Source organism: Empidonax traillii, unplaced genomic scaffold (assembly GCF_003031625.1).
Source record: "Empidonax traillii isolate 1590-97213 ecotype Southwest subspecies unplaced genomic scaffold, ASM303162v1 scaffold177:size1754471, whole genome shotgun sequence".
NCBI lineage: Eukaryota > Metazoa > Chordata > Aves > Passeriformes > Tyrannidae > Empidonax > Empidonax traillii.
The window spans coordinates 1,331,551-1,349,158 of record NW_020955370.1 but is presented as its reverse complement, the minus strand read 5'-3'; the positions used below and the strand labels follow the sequence as shown (position 1 = coordinate 1,349,158).

General features: G+C 44.9%; 1 protein-coding gene across 3 annotated transcripts in view; it reads right to left on the bottom strand.

Annotated features, from left to right (window-relative positions):
- Nucleotides 1-17,608, bottom strand: part of FOXK2 (forkhead box K2) — a 57,241-nt gene that overhangs the window by 13,995 nt on the left and 25,638 nt on the right. For all 3 annotated transcript variants that reach the window (XM_027886053.1, XM_027886051.1, XM_027886054.1), the window contains exons 2-8: nucleotides 11,436-11,630; nucleotides 8,592-8,739; nucleotides 7,985-8,131; nucleotides 5,025-5,218; nucleotides 4,077-4,252; nucleotides 2,852-3,148; nucleotides 2,256-2,465 (exon numbers count right to left, since the gene is read on the bottom strand). In XM_027886053.1, the coding sequence (XP_027741854.1) occupies nucleotides 2,256-2,465; nucleotides 2,852-3,148; nucleotides 4,077-4,252; nucleotides 5,025-5,218; nucleotides 7,985-8,131; nucleotides 8,592-8,739; nucleotides 11,436-11,630 (1,367 nt within the window). The remainder of the gene's footprint in view (nucleotides 1-2,255; nucleotides 2,466-2,851; nucleotides 3,149-4,076; nucleotides 4,253-5,024; nucleotides 5,219-7,984; nucleotides 8,132-8,591; nucleotides 8,740-11,435; nucleotides 11,631-17,608) is intronic.

The following is a 17,608-nucleotide window of genomic DNA, read 5'->3' as shown; positions in this document are numbered from 1 at the left end:
AGAGAGTACCTGGAATGTCACCTCTGCATGTCCCAAGCTGTAAATCAATTTGCTCTTGTACCTCAGCAGTTATTCAGCTCCCATTAGAAAAGCTACTCCTTGTACCATTTCGGAATAGGGGCCATGGAGACGTAACTCCTGAATAAAATGCCTTCCTGCGAATTTACTGGTGCTTAAATAAAATCAACAAGTTCACCCCTCACCTTCAAACACACATGAAGACTGTCACTGCATTATTCTGTTCGATTCACCCACAGCAGGGGGGTGGGATGAGATGAGATTTAAGGTCCCTCCCAACCCAAACCATCCCGTGATTCTGTGATTCCTCACTCCAGGATCTGGTGAGTACCAAGAGACCCACTGGCTGCAGGCACAGCTGACACGTGGGAGTAGGAAACACACAAAAGAAAGATGATGTCTGAACTCTACACTGAAAGCTGAAACACAGAATCTGCAGTTACACGGTTTCACTGTGCAGTAAGAAACCTGAGTTTCTTTTGGCCTTCAGAGCATTCAGCTGACTCAGAGGGCCCAGGCAGTGCTGCCAAGCGAGAGCAGATCTCACAGCACCCGCTCACTGCACGTGGAAAACAGAACGGGAACAGGAGTCGCTCTGGATTTCTTTGCTTTCAGATGCCACAACTCTTCTTTCTCCCAAGACAAACACACACAAATGTGTGTGTAAATACAGGTGTGCCCATGCTAACACACACACACACACAAACAAACCTGTGTTTCTGTGGGCCCAGTTCCCCCTTTGGATGCTTTGCCTGAGAATTACCTGGTTTCTTGCTGGTTCAGGAGTAACTGGAACAGAGAGCAGGAGCTGGAGAACTCCTCACTTGCTGTTCCCAGTGTGAACACCTCAGGAGGTGTTTAAAGCCCAGGAATCTCCCACCCTGTCACACACAGTGGGAAGCACCACAACTCTACTCCTACGTGCAGCCACATTCCCTACACACACCCAGCAGCTGCCCTGGCAGGGAACACGCTGAGAGCAGCTGAGTTTTAAGAATCCAGGAAAGAGACAAAAGGACTTATTTCTTACATTTAAAAATAACTTTTCAATGTATTTCACATGGCTCTCAGCTCAATTCACACATCCCTTCTGACACAGAAAGTGCACCTCAGGTCTGGCTGTGATTGCCTTTGCTGCTCTTAAGCTGCAAGTGAAGTGGCAGCAGCCAGAACTCTGACCTATAAATGTCAGAGGAGTAAAAAAAAACTAAGCAGATAATTCACTCCACTAGGATGACTTTGGAACAGAAATGCAGGTAAGAAATTGATATAAGACAGCCCTAAAATATTTCTGTAAACATATTTCAGGACAGAAAACCTCCTTCAGTATCAGGTAACGCTCAAAGCAAAAGTGTAAGAACCAGTTGTGTGCACCTGCAAAGCAAAGCAAGTGTGAATGTATGGAATGATGACAGAGCACAGCCTGCCCAGTTCCAGAGGGGAACAAGGGGATTCAGATAACAATCATCTCAAAATCTTACAGAATTCTGGTTGGTTTTAGCACAGATTCAATAAAATCAGAATAAAAGTAACAGTTCAAAAAGCCGACAAGCAAGTTCTGGTTTTCCCGTTGTTGGGTTCCCAACAAACCAGCTGGGATCAGATACCATTTGAATGGCTTTGTGTTACAGGACCTTCTTTTAAAACTTCTTTCTATCTGGGTAAATCAGTAATGGCAGCACTGAAGTCACTGAGGCTACACAGGAAAAGGGATCAGGACCTTGGTGCCCCAGGCCTGTGGATGAGAGGAACTATTTATAGGAGCAGGTAGTGCAGGACAAGGGGGAATGGCCTCACACTGACACAGAGTAGGGTTAGATTAGATGTTAGGAAGGAATCCTTCCCTGAGAGGGTGGGGAGGCCCTGGCACAGGTTGCCCAGAGAAGCTGTGGCTGCCCCATCCCTGGAAGTGTCCCAGGCCAGGTTGGACGGGGCTTGGAGCAACCTGGGATACAGAAGGTGTCCTATCCAGGCCTTATTAGGAGGGAGGAGGGGTTGTCACCACTTAGAACATCCTATAATGACCACAAGAAGAGTAAGACGATGTTCAGGTGATGCTCAGTGAGGAGAAACTCCTTCTTACCACCAGGGGAGGAACAGCCCCTCGTGGGGCTTGGAGCTACAGCTCCTGTGGAACTCACTGCTCAGTCTAGCTAGGAGGGACACAAGGACACAGCTGAGGAGCAGCAGTGGTGCTGGGAGGTGTCCATGGCCAAAGCCCAGCCCCCCATACGTACCAGCAGTGCCCTGCCCCGGCAGGGCCGTGGTGATGGGCACGATGTGTGTCCCGTTCTGGGTTACAGTTTTTATGGGCAGCTGGTGCTGCCCCAGGGGCGCCTGTTGGACGATGGTGACCGTCTGGAGGGGGGTGGGCTGAGATGTCTGGATGATCCGACTAGCAGCTCCTATTGCAGCATGGCTGATAGCAGGGAGAGGCTCCACTTTCACTGCAAAATAGGGGATAAAACAAGATTAAAAACAAGGAAGTGGTAAAGAACCACCGGGTTTCACTCAGCCAACCCTCAGTGGGAAAGCGCATCTCTCATTTCGTTACTTGCTTCATTCTGAGAAACGATGATGCAAAATCTTCGGTTTTAGCCAAACATTTCATCTGGAAATACTGATGCCCCATCCCTGGAAGTGCTGAAGGCCAGGTTGGATGGGGCTTGGAGCAACCTGGTCTGATGGGCTGCATTCCTCCCATGGCAGGGGGTTGGAACGAGATGACCTTTAAGGTCCCTTCCAACCCAAACCACTCTATGGTTCTGCGATTTTAAGTTTCGGATACTGATCCCTCTGCATAAAGAGGTCCCAAAACCCCCCAGGTTCTCACCTTTGACTTCCTTGTGGTCTCCATTCTCTTGAGGTTCTACCTTGGGCTGGGTGACCATCGCCGCTTGCGTGACGACGGCCTGGCCTGCGACAGTGTAAGTGTTTGCTGGTGCTAATCCAGTCACGTTGGTGACTGACACAGCTGGGATCTGGTGGACAACATGAACTGTCTGAACTACAGGCTGCTGGGAGGTTGATGTTGTCACAGGAGTTGCAACAGTGTAGGTGACGGGTTTAATAGTTTGTGGTAGCTGCCGTTGTACAGTAATTAAAACTGGTTGGCTAGAGAGAGGTGATCCTGCAAGAGAGAGGTCCAAATTAGGCTGCCAATTGTAATCATTTCTTTTAGGCCAGTCATTCTTTTAAGCTTAACACTAAAGCCTCAGGGGTTTAATTACCTCCTTCACTAATGATCCAAAAGGTAACACTGGACAGTGAAGGTTATGACACGTGGTTATTCCCAGCCACTGACTCAGGGTAAGGGCTGTACTGGCTCAGTTAAACCCATACTCCATTGGAGCACCCCCAGCTCCCCCCCAGTGCAGCTACACTGACAAAGAAAACCCCCTCTCCACAGGTGGGAACATGTATGTGCTTCAGGTGTTGTGTGGAGCATCAGCAACGCTCTCCACATCCTTAGGCTGGGAGCTCTCAGTGTCTCTGTTCAGGTCCATGTTTGCCCTCACAACTCAATGATCTCTGGCACTCTGTAATGCCACATCATCACCAAGAAAATGGATGGCAAACATATATAAACTAAGGTAATTAAACAAACACATCCTTATCCCATCATGCCTTATGCTCTTTTTGTTTTAAACAAGAAATTTCTTCTCTCTCTTTACCTTTCCAATTCTTTTATCCCCCACTTTGACAGGATGAGATGATCACAGAGCTGTGAAAGGCATGTCCTCATTTCTGTAACACATTTAACCTTCTATTTCTTTTATTTTTTTTCCTTAACTCGAGAGAATACACTTTGAAAGCCAGTGCCAACTGTTACAAGACAGCACAGTCCTACAGAGGATGGAGGCACAGCCCCTCCTTGGCAGCCCCCAGGTAACAGCCTGACTGCAAACACAATCTCCCCCTTTCTGAGTCTCTCACAGATTTGCTCTGAATGTTAAAAGACCGAATATATCCCCTTTTTTTGGTGAAGTCCTGGCACTGTTTCTGCACGAGCCCCCTCCCTGCCCCAGCCCAGCCCAGCCCAGCCCAGGGCTGCTCACCTGGGGCACTCTGTGCAAATCGCGCTTCTTGGATGACGGCGAGTTTGGGCTGGATAGTGCTGGGCTCAGGTTCCATCGGGACGGGAGACCCCTCCCTGGACAGGCTCTCGGGGGTCTGGACGCCGCTGGAGTGTGCAGACAACACTCCAGAGTGATTAGGAGAGGCTGGGGCACTTCTGCAGTTAGAAATGAAAGCAGCAGCTGATGTGTTTTAACCTTCCTCTAAGGAGCCCGTACCACGCGGCCCCACGGCAGGGGAGGGCACCTCGAGTTACAACCCAGATCCCAGGATCTTTTAGAAAGCTTCTGTTAAACAGGGACAGGATTTCAAAGCAAACTCCAGGTACAGTTAACAGAGAAGAAGTGGCTGGATGCCTTCTTAGGGAGACTCTAAGCAATCTGTGAAACATGAACGTTTCTTCTGGTGGAGAGGAACGATGAGCAAATCTCAGGCCACAGGGCGAGCAGTAACAGATCTGCACCAGCAGAAAGGCCATAACTTTACAGAGGGAATAATTTTAACCCAGGTGGTTTCCCCATCGTGAATGCTGCTCGAGCATTATCAAACTGAATATACAATTGGCATCTCTAAGGTTAACAGAATGGTAGCAGGTATCTGAGAATTTTCTTTGCAAACAGTTTTAAAAATCCAGCAGATGGCAGTTAGGAATTAAAGTTATAATTCGGTCAAACCCACCAAAGGTACAGCGAGGCTTGCTTACATTAACAATCTGATAGTTAGTTATGCAAACAGAGTTCTTTTAACACTGAAAACAAGCAGTAAACACAAGCCTGGTGAATGGGGCAGCCTCCTAACGAGTCACACAGAATTCAAACAACTGAGTCTGGATGAAATTAAATTACTAAACTCGTGACTGTATCCAAGTCTGTATCAGCCTGAAGATTAAACAACAGCCATAGTCTTTTTGTTCATCTGTTTTTCCTTACCTAGAAGAGAGTGGTCCCAGAGGGGTTCTAAAGCAAGGTACTCCCCTAGGCCGCCTTTTCCTAAAAGCCTGCTCTATTAATTTGCTTTCAGAGGCAGGGTCTATCCTCCAGAATGAGCCTTTGCCTGGTTCTTCCTGGGAACGTGGTACTTTGATGAAATAACGATTCAGAGAGAGATTGTGACGTATTGAATTCTATGGAACATAAAAAAATATGTAGAATTCATATAACTTTTCCAAGTCAGAATGTGGCCTAGTGCAGCAGTTTGTACTACAGGAGACTCGGGGTTCAGCTCTTTAATTCCTTCATTCAACAGAACTCAGAGCGCTGCCAAGGCAGGGCCAGACACCTGACAGGAACTCTTGCATTTGTCAAACCTTTCCCAACAATTAAAAACCCCAGTATTCTAATTGGAAATAACAGGAATCCCATTTAAATCTCTCATGAGAAACACGGCGATTGCAACCAACTGTTAGGACACCACAAATACTTGTGCAGAATGCAGTGTTAAAAATAAAAATAAATTATCAGTGTTCACACACAACCCTTCCCCAGGTGTCACACAGAGTGTCAGCTCCTTTAGGAGGGCCAGCAGAACACAGCATACACTGATTTTGATCCTAAATCCCAACCCTGTTACTGTTCCACAGCTCAGAAAGAAAAGGTTAAATGACACAAGTTGCAAAGGCAGCTGGATGGGACTGCTGGGAGTTCACCCCCCAGTCCAGTCTGTCTCAATAAAGGAACCAAGGATTTGGTGTGCCTAGAAAAACACCAAGTGGCAGCAGGTCCTGAGCCGGGTTTTCCATGAGATCCTGGTTCCCAGGATCTCCCTGCACGTTCCTGTATCCTCCCTTTGCAGCAGCACCCCCCCCCCCTGCATCAAAGTGATGCACAGAACTGCTGACACCCTCAAGTGGCTCTGTCTGCGCTTGGCTTTGCACACAGAACCTTCTGAATTTTAATTTTTTAATTTTTAAGATACGTAAGCCCCCAAATCTTTCTCAGCATTATCACTAAACAAGAAGAAACTGGTGCTAAGTGTTCCTGGGGTAACAGGGGTAAGTGGACAAAAAGCTTTATGTGAACAAAAGCCCTCAAAAATTTACAAAATCAAATGTAAATCTTGCTCAAATATCTGGGTTCATGACCCTGATGGCAAGTTTGGAGAACCCAAAGCAATGATAACCATGTATGGTTTCTTTAGTGCAAACTGATGAAACCAGAGATGGTTTTCCCTGCCAAAAATCGAAACATAACTAGCAAGATGCCAAGAACATGTTTATAAATTGTATTTATTTCTCCATATGTTAGAATAAAAGAGTGGATCCAAAAAATACCTGCTAAAATAAGTTCACAGAGAGTCTTCAAGTGCTCAACAAAATGAGACCTTTGAATAATAAGGGATATAAATATCTCAATGCTAATTATTAAGGTACAGGACTGGGACACTATCCATGTGTGTGTAGTCTGTGTTCTGAATAATATGGGCATGTATAGCCTCAAATCTGATTTCCAACATCTATCCTACATCACCCTAGCTGTAACCCAACTCCTGATGGATAGAAGCTGGCAGAGCAGTGAGTGAACAGCATCTGATTTTCAGCTTTTCCAATTATTTCTATGAATAGGTGCTAATTAATCACTCCAGAACACCCCATGTCTGCTGGGTCTATCACCCTGGCTTTCTGGAGCATTCCACCCCCAAACAGCCTCCCTGTTCCACAGCAGAGTGTGTGTGTGCTGGGTTCCTGATGCTCAGGTAAAGCAGCATCACACACACACACACACTCAAGGTGCTGCACAACAGGAAGGAAAACACACACCAGCATTTTATAAACAAGAGTCTCGTTGCTAAAACAGATCTGTCAGCACGTCTGCAGCCAGGAGACTGCACTGTTATGTGGGAAAGGGAAACAAAAGAGACTTCCCAGCCACAACAGCAGCCAAGTCCTGCACTAGCCAAACCCTCAGCAAACAGCCAGGAACAGCTCCAATCCTGCTAACCTTGGGAAAGGGAGCCACCTTTCATGTAGGCCTCATGACAAATAACTATGTGATTAATATTTTAAAAGCTCTTCCTCTGCTGTATTCTTCAGTCTTTCACTTGTACAGCCAGTGTTAGCACTTCCTGACTTTTCCCCTCCCACACCTTCTCCGCTTTTCATCTCCCTGAAAATAACTCCAGACACGTCCCTGCTGCAGAGGGAGCAGCAACAGTGACAGTGATTCCCCAAATGGACAGTGTGCCCAGGGCCTTACAGGGGCAGAACTGGGCTCCTGGGCCTCTGAGACCCCCAATACAGCACCAAAGGCACTGAACCCTCATGTGTGTGTGGGCAGACCCTGCCAGACTGATTTGTACTCGGTTAGTCATCCTGGCAAACGCTGGGGCTGCTCTTTTAAAAATGAAAAGCAAGCAGAGATTAATTCTGCAGAGTGGAAGGGTTTGGTGTAACTCGGTACAGAAATGGGCAAGCTCAAAAACAGAACAGGGCACGAACCAGGGCGAGATACCAACAGGTAACACACTTGTTCCTTCACTTACTGCATGGCCAAAAGCACTGTTCCCAAATAAAACTGAACTTGTAACATTTAATATCTCACTTTTATCTCAAGATAGCAATACGGATGTTTACACAACTGTAAGCTACAGAACACACCACCATTCCTAGATAGCAGATGGTATTCAAATCCAGTGCCAAATGTACTTTCCTTCCCCCAAAATCTGTCTGTACTAGAGGTCTAGAGAACACCATTCCACGAATAAAGCAATGTTTCAAATAGAAACTAATGTAAATTGCTCACTTTGTTGGAGGACTTACAGTCAGGAGAAAGACAACACAGTCATTTGACAAACTCTGTTTCTGAAGGGCTCTGAGGCACCAACTGCTCAAGACCATTTACAGCTGCCAGCATTGCTCCCAGCTAAAAACAAGTATTGCAGAAATCCAGCTTACCTGCCAGCCCTTGTCTGCTGTCCTGTAGTAGGGATAATTTTTAGTTATGTGCGTGTAAATTCCATTTAGTGTGAGCTGCTTATCCGGGGCCATTGTAATTGCTTGGACTATTAACTGTGCATAGGAGTAGGGTGGCTTAGAGTCATCCTGCGTGGGAACAGGGAAGGCTGCATTAATAAACTTCACAAAGACAGACACACTCCTCTCTACAGCAAAACTCACAGAGCATAATTAACTTGACTTAAGGCAGTTCTAAAATAGCCAAAATCTCGAGTCAGAAAAGAAACTAAGATAATTTTGTTCTTCTGATTAGCAGTTTTAAGATAACATAAATTTTGGAGACACGTGTAACTGTGAAGGATTTTCAACAGCCTGTGAACAGATCTGTATCTGAGACTGCACAGACCCTTCCCCAAAGGGGAGAGGGGTAAACCAATCAATGAATCAATCAATCTCATTTCTGATCACAAAACCCTACACGTTGCTTTTGAAGTCTCCGGTCTTAAGTTATAACTCAGCACACACGTTTTACCCAACATAATACCCCCAAAAAATCTTACATTCCCTTCAGGTGTCATTTCAGGTATTGATTCCAAGCCGTGTTTACCTTTGGGCTATCTCCCCCCGATGCCTCCTTGTCGTTTTCCGACTGGGAATTGTCGGCCATCAAATGTAGGTCAGATGGGATCCCACGACTCATCTTGTAGCCTGACGAGCCAGCGCCGCGGGGGCTCGATGGGCAGGAGTTTGCAGCACTGTAGAGCATAAAGAGAAGATCCTACTATTTTGTTATACAGTTTATCACCACACTGTGTCTCATCAAAAAGCTCTTTGCTGCAGCAAAGCCACTCGCAGAGCTGCGAGGCCGTCAGGGCTTCCAGCACAACCCCCCACGCCTTCCAAGCCTGGCTAAGTCAGCCTCGGGAATCAGAACCCTGCCAGGTGCAGCTCAGGCCTCCCTCCTCAAAGAACAGGGATCAACTGATTTATCAGGCTGTACTCCATTTGGGTGTGAGATTTGCCAGCACTAAAGTCCACTTTAGCTGCATCAGCAAGCACTGGTTTTGAGACAGCGATTGGAAACAAGACACACATCTCGCGTGGAATTTCTGCCACGTGCTCGTGTTCAGTCTGCTCACAGGAAAAAACAAATCACCTCTCCTGGGCAGTGTTTTTGTACGTCTGAGAAAACACAGCAAGCAGTGAGAAAAAAGAATAGGTTTGGTTCTTATTTAAATCCCAACCAATAGTGCTTTAAGTGTCCACAGGCACATGCATGTACTGACACACACATCTGTGTATAAAACCATACTCTGATCTGTAAATAGGATGCATCAGCACTGACTCAGCTAATTTAATGCAGCATTAGGCCAACAGAGCAGACACACTGTGAGAAAGCAAGAGATGGTGCCAAACACAGGAGTATCTCTTAATACTTCCCATTCTGCCACCCCTCACAGAGAAGCAGAGAGCAAACTGTGTGTGACTGAATCGTGACATCTTCCCATCAGTGCCCCCTGCCCTGCACAGGAACTGCAGCTGCACCAAGCTGGGTTTGCCTCTGCAATTTCCATTTAGCCAAGAGGAAAGACACAGTCAGTGGGTGATGCCTGTCCCCCAAAATAATTCTGGCAGCTCTCTACAAGGACACACACTCTGCAGTTCCTACTGCAAACTGAGTTCAATGCAGCCCTCAGGAATTCCAAAAAAACCCACAAATCCCAACGGCAGAGCCTGCAGTGCCCCCAGTACCAGCCTTACCTCTACAGCCAACCTTTAACCTGACTTGGATCTGTGGTTCAAAATGCAACAATAAATAACTCCAGATAATGTTATTTACATTTATACACTAAAGCTTCACGGATTTTACATCTGTCAAGGTTTGTTTGTCTGCCTCCCTTTTTACCTATGGAAAGAGCGAGGTAGTGCAGACTGGGCAATATATATTTATATAAAAATATCCTTCGAGCTTCACATCACAAGAAATCCACCAACAATTTGCTACTGGTGATATACTTACTCTAAGAGGGAGATGGGATTTTTTTTAAGTGTTGTGCAGAAGAATCCTTGATTAGAGCCCAAATGTGTAGCTAATTTCTTTTTTTTTTCAATATAGGTCAGTGCTGCTCTGTGTTTTCACGTATCAGCTGACAACATCCCTCTGCTCTGCTCACTTGAGCATATATTGACAAAGCCACACATATGGTACAATCAAAGCAAGTTTACAAGTCTTCTACAAAACAGGGCGATTTGCAGAGAAACTGTCAAGCTCTGCTCTCAAAATAGACTCAAAACTGGCATCTTTTTTGGTCTGCAATAAACTACTCAACAGGTGCACGAAAGCCCTGAGGGGAATCACAAACTTTGTGGCGAGGCAAAGGCTGTGGTGATAGATGGGATGTTACCTGAAACACCTGTGACCTGCTCTGTCATTCCTTGGGCAAGATGTGTTCTCCCTGCATTTTTATAATCGAGCAAACCTGTTACACAGTCAAGTCTACATCTCTTTTCTCTCTGCTTCCATCATTTCTACAGATGTCATTAAACACTCCAATATTGAGACCAAGATCTTGGCAAGCACGAGAGAACTCAATTATCCTTACATTCAAATTTCATTAGCAAGTTGTACATTTTTAAAAAGCAAGCACGAACAGTCCTTTGCTCCAGGGAAGACACAGGAAGTGAGAGGGGACAAAAACGCTTTCAAAGGCACGTCGTTGACTCTGACACGACTTTCAGGGCCCTGACATGGAAGTTTTGCTCCTGAACTTCCCAGGAATTTCCAAAATTCTATCTGAACTGATTTTACCAGTTTGTGAGGATGGGTTGCTTGTGTTAGGTGAGTTTGGTCCCAAGTAACAGGTTGGTCGATGGTTACAGTTACCAACTGAAGGGGCAGGGCAAGGAAATCCCAGATCACACTCCCCTGGAGGCCTGTCCAGACCCTGCCCCTCGCTCTGGATTTTAAGCAAAAGGACTCTTTACCCCCAGTGGTGACTAATCAATAGCAAAGCTCCTGGAGTAGGAGATCAGTCCATTTTCCACATTAATGATAACCCAAACCACCACTTTCCCTGGTGTCAAACTCCGGGGCAACAGTGACAAATCAGAACGTTGAAAAATGATGTGATTTGAACTTATCTGAAGCATTGCCATAAGCATGCAAGAGCAAAAAGCAATCTGAATCAGCTGGAATGCAAGAAAAAGATCTGCTATCCTGCTGTTCTAAGAATACCGAGCTCCTGAGCAGACTGTTACCCATTTAACTTGTTAAATCAGAATATTACAGACTGTTCATGCAACTGTGTCATCAGTCAGTACAAAGGTGGTTTCTCCAGGGCAGGTAACGCTGAGCTTGAACCAAACTTAGAGCTCAACAGCACAATACTGAATGAGGGAGCTGTGCTGAGCCTGCCCAGGGCCCTGCATCCCACCTGCAGGGTTTAAATACCTGATGGTTCCCGTGGGAGAAGGGAGAGGGCTGATCAGGTGAGCCATGTTGTCTGGAATGTTGATTGTTAAGGGAGAGATCTGGGGTTGCACAGGTTTCACTGGGGACTCCGGGGCCTCCTGTTTTTCTCTCTTTTCATTGGACAGAGCTGTGAATGTTATCTTGATGTTTGTGCTGGGAAACCTGAAAGTACAGCTGGAAAATAAAATAAAATAAAAAAAAAGAAAAACACACACAAATATATGAGCCACTTGTTTACACAATGTAAGACTTTCTGCATAACTTGCACATACCACCCAAGCTCATTTAGAACTTAAAAACTACAGTATCTTCTGTAATTACCCCCAACCATCTCCAATTTACAGACCACAGACACATACATCAGTGTGACCAGAAAGAGATCCCCATATCAGCAACTCTGACATCTGGGGAGGAACATAGGCAAATGCAATTCTTTGTAACAAGGGCACTTTATGGGTTGTCTCCAAATTTCTTGAGGTTCACCCTGATTCTGCACCAGCCCCCAAAGCTGGTTTGTTTTGAAGACAAAAGCCCATTATTTTATGATGCCAAATGAACAAGTAAGGTCCATGATAGCAAAATTAATCAGGAGCATAAACGTTGGCCAATCTGAGGTCCACCCATTTTCATAGGGCTGGTCTAAGAGATTTTTCTCTTAAAATACCTATTAAATTAAACGTGTATCAATTCTAATTCATTTACAGAGTCTATTGCTGCTGTAGTACTACATCTTTTTTTCAGAGTTGAGTTTAAGACCCAATTTCAATAAACTGCCCCATCTTCATATATTGCCAGAGATTACATGCCCAAATTTAATGACTAACAATATATTACCAACGTGCAATTGTTTAGAAATTTGAAAAGTAAACCACAATGCATGCACCTTTAAGTATTCTCCTTTCTGCATCCCTGATCCCAGCATTTAGAACTGAACCCAATTAAACAGGACAAGCTGTTTCTAACTTCTCGGTAAATAAAAAGATTGAGCAAAACAAGAAACTTAAATCTTCTTTCAACAAAAGCATCTATAAAAATACAGTTCAAGTAACTTTACTATCTCCTCCTTTTTAAGCTGTCAGACTACACTAAACCCACAATGACATTTACACACCTCCCACACGACGAAAAGGACTTTCCAGCGACACTATACCCAGAAACAAACCTCACAAAATGTTGGGGTTTGGGTTGGGTTTGGGGTTTTTTGAAGTGTTTCTAGGTAGGTCTGGTTTTACACAGAAAGGAAACAAGAGCATGCTGGAACAGGGGTAAGAAGTGAGCTCTGAATGCAAGAGAGGCTGTAAATAAAAAGGGCTCTTGTCTCTGGAAAAATGTATTAAACATAAAAGTGATGTAAGAATTGGAAGGCACACTCAGCTGTGGAGTAGCCTTGAAAACACGAACTCTCCTGTGTTTTGGCTTTTATTTCTTAAAAGGAATCTGAGGATGTTTATAGAACAAAGGCAGCATTTGATTTTCGCTGTGTCCCTCGCCACACGCACTGCAGCGCTGCTCCTTCCCTCCAGTGCACACCCAAGGAGCAGGAAAGAGAGAGAAGAATCCACAGTGACCTTCCTTTTCTCCCTGTCTCGCTCCCCAGCACGGGCCGTGGCCGCATTTCCCAGCCGACCTATTTCTGAACCAACTCCCCGCACTAAATTAGGAACAGAAGCTGTGCCAGAAACTGCGCTCGCAGCTCAGCAAGGAACTCAACTGGACCAATTTCTGGGTTGGGTTGTGGAGTTTTTTAGTATCTTCAGTAACAACTCCGTTCTCTGCTTTTTCCAGCAGGACGTATTTTGTGCTGATATTGTTTTAGTGACAGTGGAAAGAGGTCTCGGCTGTTTTGGTAATAAAACCATTTCGGTTAATCAGCAATAACGACAACACTCCAAGCGTATGCAAAGACAGCAGCCAAAGATTAGGTAAAAGTCCCTGTGAGAAGGTGAACGACAACATCTGTTTGACACAGAGACAGATGTAAATTTTAGTCACTTGTCCAATGCCTTTCATGACTGAACAATTCATCTTCGTTATTTTCACACCAAACTTATTTCAACTCGAGAAAAACGTGGGAACAACCAGACACGGCTTTAGGTGCTCATTCCTTGATCCCCCTGAAAAATCCTTGTACTGAGCAACCTGAGTCCTACAGTGCCAGACCAGGGTGAGCAAGGGGAGGAGGTGGATGGGGAGGAGGTGGATCTTCACAACTTAACACCAGTACCACAACTATGGAGAGGCAGAAAACACACACTCGACAATTCCTTCAATATTCCACATAGGCAGATGTATTAAAACATCTCCCTTCTTACACTGCTGCACCCTCTGCATGCAGCATCTCCCTGGGGCATCCCAAGGCAAGGGCAGCTCACTGACTCAGGTGACACATTTGGGGCTCTCAGATGCTGATGGAGGTTTGGAAAAAAACCCACCCATAAAATGCAGCCCCAAAGCAGGAGCTCTGACCCACCAGGGGTATTCCACAGGTCAGAACTGTGCCAAACCAACCTGCAGCTTACAGTCATGAGCTGCATGAGAACCCAAGGGCATCACCAGTGCAGTTCCCTTCCCCATGCTGAGCCTGAAAGGACGGTGTTAGTACGGAAGACAGGATGTATTTACAAATCCCTGTCCGGCTGGAGCATGCAAACACCTGAGTATTATCAAAAGACCACAGCTGTCAATTGATTCATATTTGTAAACAGGGGTTTTTTTAATAGGAGCCTATTTTTAACGCTGGAATTCAGCCAAAATGCAGAATAAAGAGTGTATACTAACCAAAGGAATTCCTGAATAAATTGCATTTATGCAAATGTATGACATTTACTTCCAAAACCAAAGCACAGAACGTGTTCTAATTTGATCAGAATCAAGTTGGTTTTGGCATATTCTTTTAGTTACACAAAGAACTAAACAAAAACCACAGCACACCCACAGGGAGAGACCTCATCAAACATTTAGAGCTCAACAAGCCCAAGTGGATTTTACTCACTGTTTAAAGCGTTTACAGAAGTTTCACAATGTGCTACCACAGGATGGCTGCTGGAGGAGGAACTCACCCAGCCAACCCACTTACAAAGAAAAACCCAAAAAGGGAAGAAAACAAGCAGTTTTGTAAAGCTGTCCCTCTGTACCTCATCTAACCACCATCCTGCCTTTATAGGATGATGCCACTGGGAGCAGGAAATCCAACAGAGCCACCAACAGGTTCCTAAAAACAAAGGTTTGCAAACCATCCGTGTTTGAGCAGCTCTGTGGCAAAAAGGGTGTCAGGTATCCATGTGATAAACACACAACTGCACTAGTCAGCTGAGGGGCCAGTGTTGTATTTTATGTATTTCAAACAACTGTTCTCAGTGTTTGCAGTTAAATAATTCCGTGCAAGTCCCTTGCCTTGGGCTTCCTATGGAGCATCCCAACAGATGGCCAGAGTGTGATCCAGGGAACCACAGTGATGTCACAGCTAAAATGCAACTCACTGCCTTAATTATTCTTCTTTAAATAAAAAAAAAAAGGTTCATTCTGGTTTGGCTACTGGAAAACAGACAAGAAGCATCAAACTTCTCCCTCGAAAACTCACTGTGTGCAGCTCCTGCTGATCCAGGCAGGACTACAGAGTTGGGCAACTTTGCAGGGGGTCAGAGAAGTGTCTCAGGGGAAAATGTGCCAAGTTTAGTTCTGTCACATCTGTATTTCTATTATTTTGTCGTGTCACCTCAGCAGTTCTGTCTGCACCACAGGGAAAAAACCAATGATACACTTGTAATTCTGCCTATGTGAAAATCTGTTTGAAAATGAGGAACCTCGTCCTGTCTTCACCTGGGAAACCAAAACAGAGCAGTAGGAATTCAGTCTTCTCCCTGCACATAAACCTTGCTGTGACACCCAGTGCCTCAGTATCCTTTGAATTATTCCAGTTGAGTTGTCATCCAAGAACCAGGACCAAAACTGGACAGCACCTGCCATCCCACTGCTCTTTTATCAGCACCTCCAGATTTTAAATTCCAGCAGATTACGAGGGTTCAGCATTGGGAACCCCCCAGTCACGGCAGTGCACACTGAACATTTCAATTCTTTCCCACTGAACCCCAGGGAACTTAAAGGATCCCCCGAGATTTAAGCAGATCTAAAAGAACAACAAGGCGAAGGGGTTTGAACTCTTGCTGATTTACTGAGAGCAAGGACAGCTTCAACTTTTCACCCTACAAACCAAAGACCCTCAAAAGAACCCAGTCAGCACCTGGGAGATTGCTCTTGTTGATTTTTGATTTCAAATACGTGCAGAGCAGTGATGTGACCCCCCACCAGAGAGAATCAGAGGTCATTGTCAACATCTGCCCCACTAAACACAGCCTTTCCACTTCCACTTTCTGCCAGCACAGCAGCCTAAAATGATGCTCTTTGTACTTCCTTCTGCTATTTTGATCGATGACCTAACAAAGAAACATGGAAATCACCATACCAGTTATGGCCTCCCTCCCATGGAAGGGAGATTTGAAGCTAATCCCTTTTCTAACTCCTCTTACCTCCCTACTTATGAGCCACTTCCCAACTGGGCTTTCCACTCGCTCCAGTAAAAGTGACTCTCACAGCCAATTCATTCATTTCTAGTTCTGGTAGAAGATGTGCACACTGACACTTCATCTCCAGCACTCCAGTGCACACTTCCAGGCCCACTTTTGAGACATTTGTATTTTAGGAGTCAGGCAAAAATGGGGTTTTTTTTACATCTTTCACACAGAACCTCAGAGAAATTGAGTCTGGAAGGGTGTCCAGCCCAACCTCCTGCTCCAAGCAGTTACACCAGGCTGCTCAGGGCCTTGTCTCCCTGAATTTGGAAGCCAAGGATAGAGCTGGGCAACTCATTCCAACAAGTTACACTCTCAGTTAATGAAGGGGTTTGATATTTGTGTGATTCCAGGTCTGATTTCTTGGTTGCAACTTGCTACAGCTGCTTGTGCCCAACCTGTCAGCACAGCCTGGCTCCAACTGGATTCACCTCTGGGTCTCTCCAGGGAAAAAAAGAATCAAATCGAGGTAATTTAGCCTCTTCTCACACCCCCTGTGTGCTCCACTCCCCTCCCCAGTCTGTCACCAGTTCTCTGTGTCCACTGTTACCCCACCTAAACCAAGGCCAGGCCCCAGTCTGAAAGCACAAGAACCCCAATTTCATCATCTTTTCTCCATTTGCTGCCTCATTTATTATTGATTCCATCACAATGGATTATTAGGAAATCAATTATGCATTAAACAATATGCAGCTATGGGTTTTAACCAGTTTTTAAATGAATGAGGTTTAAAAGGTGAGTTTTAACGAATACAACTAGAAATGCAACAGGGGTAAAAAAAGCTTTGAAAGTTGAAGTGTAATTACATATTCCAGTCTTTGTAAAGCCTGTGTGTGGTGCATTCATGTCCTAGAAAAAGGTGCATCTCTAAAGAAAGAAGGTCCTCTCACCCATCAAACTGACACAAAAAACACTCAGAAACCCGGCAGAAGAGATGGGACTCCGTGTCTTGGAGACACCTGGAAGAAATAACTTCAAATAACGTGGAAAAATCAACAATTCCCACACCAAGGTGAAAGCAGCAGCTTTACTCAGCCTACCCATTTCGATAAAATACACAATTACACTTTCTAACCTTCCTCATCTTCTGAATTTTATACCAGAAGGTTTCTGACTGCTCAACACCAAGAGCAGGCATACTAAATTATTCAGATCCAGAATTTATTTTTAAGACTTTGGGCTGCGTTTAATTGAACTGGAAGTCAATACCACAGTCCATTTCCTGAATAGAGTCATCACCTTTAGATCTGAAAGACCCAACAAAACCAAAACTTATTAAGAAGACAAATTGAACTGAACTGCAGTTTTTATTTCAAGATAATCTAAAAATACCCAACAGTTAAAAATCTGGGCTTCCAAGCTAATAATGAAGGTAGATCTATAAATCCACCCAAATAGTCATATATTGAAAAGCCACCTGAAAACTCCCACCACTAAATCATTACTAATAAAAAATGGGTTACTAGAAAAAAACACCCCATGTTTTTGTGGTAAGCATTGTTTTGACTCTTTACAGAAATAAGTGTTCAGACATTTGTTTGACAAAGTCTTTCCTAGGATTACACTAGAGAAGTGCTGCTGTAA